At 42.1% G+C, this 12963-nt stretch overlaps 1 protein-coding gene across 1 annotated transcript; it reads right to left on the minus strand.

Annotated features, from left to right (window-relative positions):
* Nucleotides 1-6087: 6087 nt before the first annotated feature.
* Nucleotides 6088-11938, minus strand: LOC119730981 (cytochrome P450 2U1-like). The gene is made up of 4 exons (XM_038204061.1): nucleotides 11401-11938; nucleotides 7909-8676; nucleotides 6895-7092; nucleotides 6088-6530 (listed from the first exon to the last, which is right to left on the minus strand). The coding sequence occupies exons 1-4, from the start codon at nucleotides 11813-11815 to the stop codon at nucleotides 6334-6336; spliced, it is 1578 nt and encodes a 525-aa protein (XP_038059989.1). The 5' UTR covers nucleotides 11816-11938; the 3' UTR covers nucleotides 6088-6333.
* Between the last annotated feature and the right edge of the window lie 1025 nt (nucleotides 11939-12963).

Raw genomic sequence — 12963 nt, forward strand, 5'->3', positions numbered from 1 at the left:
GCCTTCCATTCTTAACCCCCCCCCCAAGTGATTCCTTTGAATAAGTACACACATAAATATTTGACACCTCCGACAGTATTAAATGCAGCCTCAAACTACATGTTTCGTAGATAAATTTCATCCCGTCCTACAGTTGACGAGAAATTTCAATTTCATATTTAATTTTAATTTCACGTGTCCAACTACCACGGTTACCATTATTATCATAATCTACGGGTTTATTCCCAATGGACCACCCCGGTTCTTCGGAATCAATGCAGCTGATGAGTCCTTGATTGGACCTTGATTGGACGAAAATGCATTCCCGCTCACCCCGAAGGAAATGAATAAATTCCTAATGTCTAAACAACCCTTCACACCTAAGAATCAACCAACTATATTGGTCCCCAAAAAACTATTCATTTCCCAACCCAATTCTGTCAAACTTAATGGTGGATTACGAAAACACTCAAACCCGTACACGTTTTCAAGGGTATTGTCAGTCTATAAGAAAGGAAATCTCTGAAGGAGATTGAACAACCACTTTGCTCATTTTCCACATTTTTAGGAATTATTTCTGTCGCTGCTGATGTTGTTACTGTGTTAGTGAAATATCAATAACAAAATTGAAATAAACTTATTTAGCCCTTACGTTTTGCAATAATGTTTAACTACAGGCGAAGGTCACAAAACTTACATTATATTATGAAAAGTAAAGTTAAAGAAAAATTCATTTTGTTTTTAAATGACAGTATCTAGCTTCTGCTGTCTTCATATTCTTTTGTGCATATAAACCGTATGATTATGACGGCATGACTAAACATGATCTGTTTCCAATAAAGAGTAAATTTTCGGTTTAATACATACACATGTTTTTGTCCGTTAAACAGATATTCCTTAAAAAATCTTGCAGAACCAGAACAGCACCGGTACAGCTACCCCCCCCCCCCCCCAAAAAAAACCCCGAAAATCCACACTCATTGGAGGTGTCGTAATTTTGAATGTGATCGTCTTATGAAGACGTCATTTATATGTACCTGTGGGGAATGTTACCAGCTGCATTTTGATGCCACGTTTGCTACCAAAGACTGTAAATCGTCCAAGATTGACAACGGTTTATGAACAAAATGATGCAGTTTGAAAAGTTGCAAATTTAAAGTGTAAACACTGCCCAAAACGAACGGCCCAAGGGAATACCGATTGCTCAATGATTGCATACCGGAGGGAAAACAGAAAAGAAAAGAGTTATGAAGTCATATTTGGTGTTAATTGAATACACATTTAACATAATGGGCGTCTGCAGGGGTGTCAATTGGGTGGGGTGGGTACATGTCCCCCCCCCCCCCCCATTCTGGCCACGACCATGCCAAGTGCTGCATACACAAGCTTATGACTATTTAAAATCTCGACAAGTAAGCCGGCCGGGGTTGGATGTTAATTTAGTCCTTGCAAGGTTCAAATCCGACACGCAAACAGTCTCCACCATAACAAGATAATTACGTAATAAGCTGTGTCTTGCTCTATTATAGCTCCATGGTTAGACATAGAACAAGTGACAGACGCACAAATTTAACTTAAGTCATGCAACGCTACAATGTCACACGTACACTTTCCACAAGTCGTTTGCTCTTCGGCTTATACCTTTTTATTCATGGTTTTAAAAAAAAAGTCTACAGATCCTTGTTGGAATGTTTGAACACTGGAGGACTAATTAAGAGTCAGGCCTGAACCCTAGAAGTGCACACAATGGAGCAGCAAATGGTTACAATGGAGCTCCATAACAAAGATATATTTCCATAACAAAGGATAAATTCGTGATGTCACAGGCTGAACAACGCTTTACCGGGAAACTGTTTCCGTGTACGGGTACAGTCAGTTATACCATGGAGGAATAATACATACCGTATACTGTACACTCATTCCTGCCAATATAACCTCCTGCACTGAGCCACACTCAATTTACACACGTGAGTCTCACATGACTTTTACGCAGATTGGTATTGTGCCATTGGCACTCAGTCAGGGTGTGCCATGATAAAGATATTTGGCTGTACCTGTAGGGCCATCGCAGATTTGTCCTTTGAAAAAATATACGTAGAATATAAACAGAAATGGAGGTCACTTTTTGAAATTTTGAAAATTGCTTGTTATTCTACCTACATTTTTTTGTTCAAAGGACAAATTTACAATGGCCCTATAGCCAAATATTCTTTTCATGACGCACTCTGATTGTGTGCCCATTGCCATGCTTATATAATCAAAGGCAAATTTCCCCCAAATATTTCGCCTATTTGCCCCACTAGATATAACGCCTTCCATTCTTAACCCCCCCCCCCAAAAAAAACCACCTTATTCCTTTGACTACGTATACACATAAATATTCGACACCTCTGACAGTATTAAATGCAGCTTCAAACTACAGGTTTCGTAGAAACAAATCATGCCATCAGATAGTGTTGTCGAGAAATTTCAATTTCATTTGTTTAATTTTAATTTCACGTGTCCACCTACCATGGTTACTATTATTATCACAATCTACGGGTTTACTCCCAGTCTCACCCAACGGTCACACACCAAACTATGAACTACCCCAGTGTTCGGAATCAATTATGCAGCTGATGAGTCCTTGATTGGACCTTGATTGGACGAAAATGCACGATTGCCCCAAAGGAAATGACTGAATTCCTAATGTCTAAACAACCCTTCACACTATAAGAATCAACCAACTATATTGGTCCCCAAAAACTTACAATTAATTTCCCAACCCAATTCTGTCAAACTTAACATGGTGGATTACGAAAACACTCAAACCCGTACACGTTTTCAGGGGTATTGTCAGTCTATAAGAAAGGACATCTCTGAATGTGATTGAGCAACCATTTTCCTCATTTTCCACATTTTTAGGAATAATGTCTGTCGCTGCTGATGTTGTTACTTTTATACAGACCTGTGGGGAATTTTATCAGCTATAGTTTGATACCCTGTTTGCTACCAAAGACTGTAGATTGTCCAAGATTGATGTAGTTTGAAAATTTGCAAATTTTATGAGTACGCGGAATGCCGATCGCACATGCTCACATATACCGATCGCAGTGCTTACATACATACATGCTGGGGTTTCAGCTCAGTGGATATTGCCCCTTAAGAAACAGTGAAAACCATGCGCAGCCTTTTGATCACGAAAATACGATTTCATCAAAAGCACTCTTTATTTCGAAATCACCTAGGCCCACATTTCTTGGTTTCTTCTAAACGACAGCAAGCCAGATGGAATCATTTCACGGGGTGTTTAGTACCAATCAAGTTTAATCCAAGTAGAATACATTTTTGATAATAATTCGGTAGGCTACTTTGGGGATAAATGATCCTAGTATACCCAAGCAATTAACTGTGTGTTAGACATACAACAAGCGAGAGGCTGACAAATTTTACTTGTGTCATGCAATGCTATAATCAGGGTGACCGTTTTAGCCGTTTTTCGGCTAACTTTGACAGATTTTTTGTTAAATAAACGAGTTTGACAGAAAATTTGAAAGAATGGATTTTTTTTGGGCAGATTTCTGGCAGAATTCTGCAAACATGGATATTTGACAGAAAAACATAACAAATTTGAAGGAAAAAAAGGTACATGTCGTTAAAAAATCTTCAATCTTTTCAAACAAACCCTTGCATAAATGGGAAAAATTGGCTGGTCTAGGTGCTGAGGTTCACTGGGAACTGGACTTTGTCGTGGCAGAATCGCGTTTTGCCTGAAAGTTACGCAATTTCATAACATCTTTATGTTACTGTAGATTGTTTATAAAGTAATTTGAACCTTAATGGAGGCAATACTACAACATCTCTGTGTGATTTTAACTGTTTATAGTGTATTTCGAGTAATTCTGAGGAATTTGGCAGATTTTGGATGAATCTGACAGATGTTTTAATTGCATTTAGCAGAATTTGGCCAAGACCTTACGGTCACCCTGGCTATCATGTAACACGTACACTTTCCGCTAGTCGTTTGCTCTTCGGCTTATACCTTTTTATTCATGGTTTTAAAGAAAGTCTACAGATCCTTGTTGGAATGTTTGAACACTGGATGACTAATAAGAGTCAGGCCTGAACCCTAGAAGTGCACACAATGGAGCAGCAAATGGTTCAACGGAGCTCGAACAAAAAGTAATATCCATAACAAAGGTAGTTATGGATGTTCCGTGACGTCAAAGGCTATGAACAACTCTTTACCGGGAAATCGCTTCCGGGTACGGGTACAGTCAGTCGTACCACGGAGGGAATGAATACACTATACTGTACACTCATTCCCGCCAATATTTTGAGCCCCTGCATGCACTTTCATGATGCATAATAAGTACAGCCTTATGCAATTTGTTGTTCTTGAGGAGATTTTCTATATCTTCAAAAAATTAGGAATAGACAAGACATTAAACGAAAACACGTACTAACGGTACTATAGTCATGAAGTTTACATAGTACAATTATTATCCTTCTTGTGTCTCCACAATGAAGAAGTATACCTCGTTAATTAAATGCACTTTGGAAACTAGAAGCAAAACGCTACCTAAATGAGCTTCTACCACACAACCTAGTCAGTAAACAGAAGACTCAATGATGTACAACTTTCACATTTCTAAATATATCCCAATTCCTCCAGCTAAGGTATACAACATAAAGTACCGTGATGGATATTCCATATCATGCCTATAGCCTACAATACAGCATAATGCAATAGAGAATGAAGGTACAACATCATGAGCTTTCAGTTCAGACAAGTAAAATGACCCATATTTAAATTGCCTAAGGCGCCGGTCAAATGATGATTTGTATACCGTCAATTTCGCTCCTAAATAATAGAGATTTCCTGGCCCCTCCATCACAAGAGAGTTTGGTTGCCGTAACAATAAAGGGTTCCTGCACTCCAGTTCGCAACGAAGTAAAGAGGGATAATTTTTTTTCAAAATGTCGATGGGCCGTAGGACTGTTTTTAGGGTAAACCCCACAAGAAAGGGTAAATCATATGCATCTTGATAGGAGAGTTGTATTTTCCCCAATTGTTCGGAGTGCGGTATTTATCACTGGTTTATTGTATCCATGAAATGCTTTTAAGATTGCAGGCCAGTAAATAGACCCGAAAATGACGATTTGCATGCCCTCCAAACTATCAGGTATTAGGGCATTTGAGGGTCATGAACTTGAGGATTCTGTTTAAAAAAAAAATTAGAAGGGTGCACATAGAAGCCGTGCAGAGGACTGCGAGTTCGTATTTCTGTGGAATTCTGATGAAATTGGGACATAAAATGTCTCCATGATTTTGCAATGGAGCAAATGCGTCCTTTTTCAAAATGGCGATGGGCTTCAGGACTACTTTATGGGTAACCATCTTTGGGTGCAACTTTTTCCCAAAAGTCTGGGTTAACTCCTAAAAATTGAACAGCAAATGAAAGATGATGAAACAAGCTTAATACATTTGATGTGTGTGCCAAACACCGTATACAGTAACGAGTGTATAATTTGGGAATTGCGCCGGGGGCAAGGGGACCGGGGACCAGGGGTACTGGGTATTGGGGGAGCCCCCCCCCCCCCACCACCCACTACTTTGCTATGCCACTGCTAAGAAACGTGCTTCAAAATACTCAAACTAAGAGGGAATTTTTGACGGAAATTTCGATCAGTGCGGGAAAGCGCACTGCATGCAGCGTCTGCACAATAGATGCATGCAATTGAAAGTGCCTTGCCTGCATGTCGCTGACCCGAGATTTGTTTATTTCCTCGATTTTTAGAGGCATTCATGTGGTTAATTGATCCTTACGCTTGCCTAAACAAGTGCTATTGGGGAAACAGCAACATTCAGGTATAGACATGGTTGCAGGCCAGTCTGTAAATAGGCCCGAGGTTGCCAACGACGGCCAAATCACGATTTGCATGCCCTCAAATTCTCTGGGGCCATGAACTTGAGGATGAAAGCAATGACCATCGGACTGCGAGCTCGTACTTCTGTGAAATCATCGGATGAAATTAGGCCCTCAAATGTCCCTATTTTGCAATGGAGCGTAATACTAGTGTCCTGCGATGGGCTTCAGGACTGCTTTTAGGGGTGATCATCTTTGAATTTAATTTTCTCAAAAGTCACTGTCAACCCGCCCCAAGAATTGAACAGAACATTTGAGATGATGAAATAAGCTTTAATGTGATGGGTGTCTCAAACACTTCGGACAGCTATGAGTATTTGTCCTGAGTTTCGGAAGTAGGTGTATTTTTATCACTGCATGGGGTCTATAGCAGTTTATTTACTTATTTATTGGTCTCTGCAACATTAAGGAAGGCGCTTCTTGAAGCTATGAAACCGCAGGTCAGTCACCCAGACTCCTCCAGTGGTCGGCTGCGAGCAACCAGGCGGTAAGGCTGCGGCGCCAGTGTTATCCCCATCCGGCCCTTGAGGGATGGCTGTGGCGCCCCCAACGGCAGACTGAAGCTAAATCGATGCAGTAGATGGGTGAAGAACAGGAAGAGTTCCATTCTGGCCAATCGTTCGCCAGGACACATCCGACGACCTGTTAAAAAAAATCACGCCCGCAGAAGCAAAGCACAAATTATATTTCTCATGGGGTAACAGTTAATGTAAACAGCGCCCTTTTTTTTTGATGAAATCAAACCATGTTATTCGAAAAATTGCTTTCTTGACTTCCTTTTATATTTCATAACATCGATGTAGTTGGCCGGTAATTGCAACAATGCTAGCCACTTTTCTGTGAAACATTTTTTTAACATGAAGTTATTTGGAAAAACTTACCACTAATTTTCATGATCGATACGAGTCATTAAAGGAGAAGATGATTGACCAATCATTATAATAGTTGTATGTCTGTTGGGTTTTTTTTTTTGGGGGGGGGGGGTTGTTCCAACAAACGCGCCTACCTATACCGTAGGGCAAGAAGTGTTCTGGTTTGCGATACCGCCCTCTGTCGTCCAAGAAGCGCTCAGGACGGAAATGGTCTGGTTCCGGCCACACTTTCGGGTTGTGCATGACAGCCCACATGACAGGCATAATGGTAGTCCCCTTCGGTATGTCGTACCCATTCAGCTTAGAGTCCTCGGTTGTCGCTCGTGGAACAGCTATGAGGAGTTAAAACGAAAAGTCAGGAAAATACAAACAGTCCTTTCAGTCTGACAACAATGAGTTCTGATGTTATTTAGGATAAGAGATAGCAGGGGAATAATTTCAGTGATGGAATGTTCATAAATGGTTCAAGCGCTTGATGAAAAGGTCCGATTTCTATTCATTCTTATTCACGTTTTAGGTTCTGAGCATATAATCATTATCAAGGTTGGCGCGTAGTGCACTGCAGAAAGTAGATCGGTTCTTATTCCTTAAGTACGTCGTTTACTAAAAAAAATGTGTTGCCCTATTCTTTCTTTTAACATTGACCATTTGTGACACAATACGCACGAGCGTCTTAAAAAACTAGAAACAGCGACCAAGTTACACACGATGAAAAGTTTCGCTGGTACCCACTGCCCTTAAGGGTGCTTAATTGTGACCGCGTTAATTCCATAGAGCTATATGTTTAGTTCTCAACTGTTTGAAGCAGGAAAAAAATTTGAGTGGGCACGCGTCGTGCACACGTGGTAATGTTTACTCTGAGTCAATATAGTTTTAATAAAAAATCACACGAGATCAATGAAGTTTGAGGTCACCAACCCCTTGTGGTGTATGCTTTGTAGACGAGCGAAGGTCAAGTTTTAACCACGGCAGCACTCACCAGATTTTAATCTTTAGTTGCACTAGACATGACCAGCAATGTCGGAAAGGGTAAATACAGTACTGAGAAAGGGTTATTAACATTTAAAAGGTTAAAGTTATGATTTCAGATGGAGCTTAGGACTGACTAGTAAATACTTGGTGATTCACTGTTTTACTCTTTCTCTTACTTATTGCTGCAATGTATCTAACTCGTTGAATCTCGTTTATAACGGCCTGTGCGTAGTTCAGCAGGGGTCGCTCCTCCAATGACGGCATACGGGTGCGTCCAATCACCTCGTCTAATTCCTCCTGCACCTTCCGCTGCACGTGAGGGTGCGTGATCATATACAGCAAAGCCCAGCGCAAAGTTAGGGCGGTGGTCTCCGTGCCAACAGCGAACAGATCGGCGATGACCCAGGTCAAGTTCTCCTCGGTGAACGAGGAGGGCGTCTCCCCGCCATCACTGCGCATGCGCATCTCCTTCAAGTACGCGTCGATGAAGTCCCGAATCTTGCCCTGGTCAAAGGTCATCTGATGCTCGCTGATGGACTTGGAGAAGAGACAAGTGTTGAGCTCCCGGACGTTGGCCAGAAACTTGCCGAACCCGCAGAGAGGGATGTACTTCAGGACGGGGAAGAAGTTAACCACGCCTGCCAAGCCGACCAGCTCAAAATTCTCCTGTAGCAAGGATAGCATTCGTTTGAATGTAGCGCTATCGTAGTCAAAGCGCGTACCGTACACGATGGAGCAGATGATATTAGACACGGCGGTGTTCACAGGGTGACATGGGTCAAATGCTTGGGACTGATGGGCGTTCACACGGTCGCAAAGATAGCCGACTTCCTCGGTGATGTTGGCTTCAAAAGTGTCTTTCCCAAGCCCCATTCCACGGAGAATGTTGAATGTCCACGCCCTCTGCTCCTTCCAATGTTTGCCATAGTATGCGCCAGCCACTCCTGTGGATAAAAATGTAGGCCCTACATTAAGATCTGACGTTCTAGATTAATCTTTAGAACTTTTGGCTCGGCTTCAGAGTCTGTTAGCTGTGACTCTGATGGCTTATAGGCCGTGCGTCCGATTAAGATATTTTGTGGCTAAGGCTTCGGTCTTTGTTTTACGCTGTTTTGATTAGTCGTAGCCAGACAACATTGTTTGCTTGGACACAGCACAGATGCCATTATGCAAATACATTATGCAAGAACCAATAGCGCCCTCTACCAACTGAAATGGGCCAGAGTTTTAGTTTAGCGGCCATCGAACGTACGTCTGAATTTTCGCAGTCAATTACTACTAGGCCTACTATGTGCTTAATTTCTTGAAGCTGTTGTAATGTGGTAGAAGACAAGACGTATGAACGAACGCACGCTATAGTTGACAATGATGAGATTGTGGTGTGGCACTTTATATTATCTGCGCGCAAGCGCATTGTGTCACGGATTAACCATCGGTAATAAGTCGATCGAACTCGAACTTGCCCTAGTATAGTCAACCCTGCGGTGACGTCTAGTGTGGAGATTAGAGACCTACAGGGCAACATGAAATTGTTGCCAGACATCCTTACAGCTCTGGGCGTCAAGCCTCGATTGCAACTTTAAAGGTACACATCATGTCTACGATCACAAACATTTATTAGTGCTTTTGATTGTTTGCTTACCATGTTTTAATGTGTGGGTCACAAGAAATCAACATAAACATGTTAAGAAATCCTAGGTTTTTTATTTTACATCTGATGCGGCGCTATATTTTTGCCTTGCCCACCCAGCAACGATCAAAGCCATCGAATTATGAGCAAATTAATGTCATACAACGCCAGACTAGAGTCGCAAACTGCATATTAAACAAGCATGGTGACAATGGACACGGTGGGAACGTTTTCGAAAAGAAATACGTGTGATGAAGACAAGCACAAACATGTTGTACCCTAAATTCATCCGCGTGATAATTACACACGAAAACAATGACTGCAAATATTCAAGGTACATAGGCCTACAGTTGTTAGAGCGCATTTCAGACGAAAGAAATATCTTTACTATGTTTTTATCTTATTTACGAATTCTCCAATTAAAATCTAGAAGGAAAATTAACTCGGCACGTGTAGTGACGTTTCACAGCCAGCTTTTTTAGGCGCTGCATGGGGCATAGTGGGTGCGACAGAAGTGGAGAGTCAATGTCAAGGGTCAATTACCGCACTTTTACGAGTTGTCGTTCGCGCCTGAGCACATTATAGAACAGCACCTTTTCCGATAGAACTTTACTAGGCTGATCGTAGCGAGCAAAACACCAAAGGCTACGACCACATACCAGTCAGGCCGAACGGAACTGGTGCGATTTCTTAGCAGGTTGTTTAAAGATCGCCAAACCAGACAGGAAATTGGAGGGAAACCGCAACAAAAAGTAATAAAAGGAAGTTTTGATAATATGATAAGATAGCTTACATGTTGGCGCGCAAAGTGTTTAACTTTTTTCTTTGTTAACGAGACTTAATCACCGTCTGAGGTTTGGTATTTATGAAACTATTTTTAGAACGGTTGTTGACAAATATAGTGACTTATAATGTTCACTCATTTTACAGCCGCGGTAGCAAGTGGACATGTCCCCTCATAGATTTTAGTTCCTGAAATAACCCGCAGACAATTAACGCCGTGTACAACTCGGTGATCTATTTTCCTGTCATAACAATAACATCCTCTCTCGGCACGACCGACGAGCCCTTTTTTCTTGCAGGACGCCCACAAAGTTCATAAATCCAGACAAAGTTTGTTTATTAACGCTGTGCCCACTTTCAAGAGTGAACGACACGTAACTTAATCAGACACTGCAGCAAATATAATTCGTAGACCTGCCCCAATCATCGCTCCTATTATTCATTCGAGACTCACCTACATTGAAAAAAATATATCACTAGGCCTACTACTAGTACTACAGCGTACATTGTTGAACGACGTTAAATTTGGGCAGTTGACTGCATGCATCGCGAAAGAAAATCGATGTTTTCAAAATAAAAAGAAAAGTGTTTACCGTATATCGCCTACCTGGGTAGAGTTACACGCAGCTGTCCCCCACTACTTCCCAGTGCCACACAGGTGCCCCCCCCCCCGCCCCCACAAAAAAAATGTGAAATGTCCCGCTTGCCAAGTATTAGTGTCTTTGTAAAGTAATTACTTGAGTTATTAAAACAAATTACAATGTAAGAGGAATCTAGTATGTTGACTATTTTTGACTTCCCTGTGACCGCGCGGTTTTATGAAATGTGAATATATTGATTACAAAAGAGCGCCATCTACCGTCAAAGAGGTCAAGCTCCCCCCCCCAAAAAATGTGCGTCAATAGAGGTCCAGTCCCCCCCCCCCTCGAAATGTAAGCACCCCCCCCCCCCGCCCCTCCCCCAACTGAAACAAATCCCGGCTACGCCACTTACATGTATACATATTTCACACGTGGCTAGCCCTGTCATTGGCGGATATACGGTGGAAGGAGTGGCTAGGGTGTCTTACCCCCTTGGGCCTAAAAACAAATTGGAAAATCGTGCAAAAAATCGCAAAAAATGCCTGCTAGTGCTAACAACCGGGCCCCCTTGGCAGCCAACCTCCGGGCCCTCGAAACCTGGATCCGCCCCTGTTTTCTGATTAGTGATTCAGCTTTGAGTATCGATTGACATTATTGATACTGCAATTACTAACCTTTTCCTCCTCCGACCTCAGTGAACATGGTCAATTTTGGCCGGTCACTGTACACATCTCCGGACTTGCCAAGCGCCTGCACGATGCAGTCATAGTCCCCCAGCACCACCACCCTGTGCCCACCGAAGTAACAGGTGAATAGCCCGCCGTACTCACCAGCCAGCGCGGCCAGCCTCTCGTGGGGCGCACTGACCCCAAGAGACGGTAGGATGCCCAGGAGGGGCCAGCCCCAAGGGCCTGGGGGTAGGTTGACCGTTGGAGAGCCCCGTAAGCGCCGTGAGAGGCCCGTGTGCTCCTGCAGAAGCCACACCACCAGCCAGGCGGTTACGAAGACAAGAGCAAGTCGGACTTGCGAGACGAAACCCACGCTCCCCAAGTACGTTAAGGAAGAATCGGCCTCAAGTACAGTCTCCATGCTCTCAAAAATCAGATCCGAAAGTGTCTACCACTCCGGCACTCTCAGATAGATCAGACTCTCCGTATAACAATGTCCACCCTCTTCTAAACACGGCAAATAAATAGTCAGCTTGGGCCGGAAGTGGGCCGAGCATTGACGTACGAGTTCCGCGTGGTTGTCAGAAACAACTGTTCAAATCAATCAAAAAGCGATAACGCCGACATTAAAATCGTTTTTCTAGATAAAATTCTTTACAAACACTCTCTCTCTCTATTTCTTTTTTTAATATTGTACTATCGTAAAAATTCCTCTATGGTATTATTTACTCTGTTAGACTGGTTAAAATTATTCTCACGGTTTGATGTCATCACGTCAGAAATAAAATCCATATTTGTTCTAATTTTATCATCGGGACAAGCGAGTGACGTGTTTTAAAGCACATTACCAAGAACGATTGGAAACAAGGGCTTGATCTGTGAAATATGACGCTTGTGCTGATAAAACTAGACCAGACAGACGTGCATGCAAATATACCATTATTTGTTAATAAAAGATAGGATCGTTGATGACGCTTGGTATAAAAGAATACGTCACGACTTTGTTTAAAGGCATATGGGATCATTTACATTGATCCAAAAAAGTAGCCTACAGAATTATTTTCAAAAAGCAGACGAAACTATAGTAAACACTCCATAAATTATTACGTCTGGCTTGTTGTCATTTAGAAAAAATCAAGATATTGAGGTGATTTCCAACGATCTGTCAATTGACTATTTGACGGAGCCTCACCTTCCTTAGTCTATGTAATAGCTCGCTCCGTAGAACGGGTGATACCCAGACTACACCTTCCTATGCAACATGCTCATCTAAAACTAAATTGGTTTTTTTTTTATGGCTTTTTGCCTTTACATGGGCATACTGAAATTCTGTTTTGAGCTAACGAAAGAATGGTTCGTGGCTACACTGTACGAAGTGTTGATTTTCTACATTTAGATATGAGGAAAACTGGCACGATTTCAATCTTATGGCGTTATGTATACATCTTGGGATCACGTTGACATTCATACCAAGTTTCAAGTTCAATGAAGAGAATTACTGTCCAGAAATAACACAACCCCCGATCACCCGAGAAAAAGGAACGTATTAAAAATGTGTAGGGTGACCAG

Source organism: Patiria miniata, unplaced genomic scaffold, assembly GCF_015706575.1.
Source record: "Patiria miniata isolate m_02_andy unplaced genomic scaffold, ASM1570657v1 HiC_scaffold_22, whole genome shotgun sequence".
Classification (NCBI taxonomy): domain Eukaryota; kingdom Metazoa; phylum Echinodermata; class Asteroidea; order Valvatida; family Asterinidae; genus Patiria; species Patiria miniata.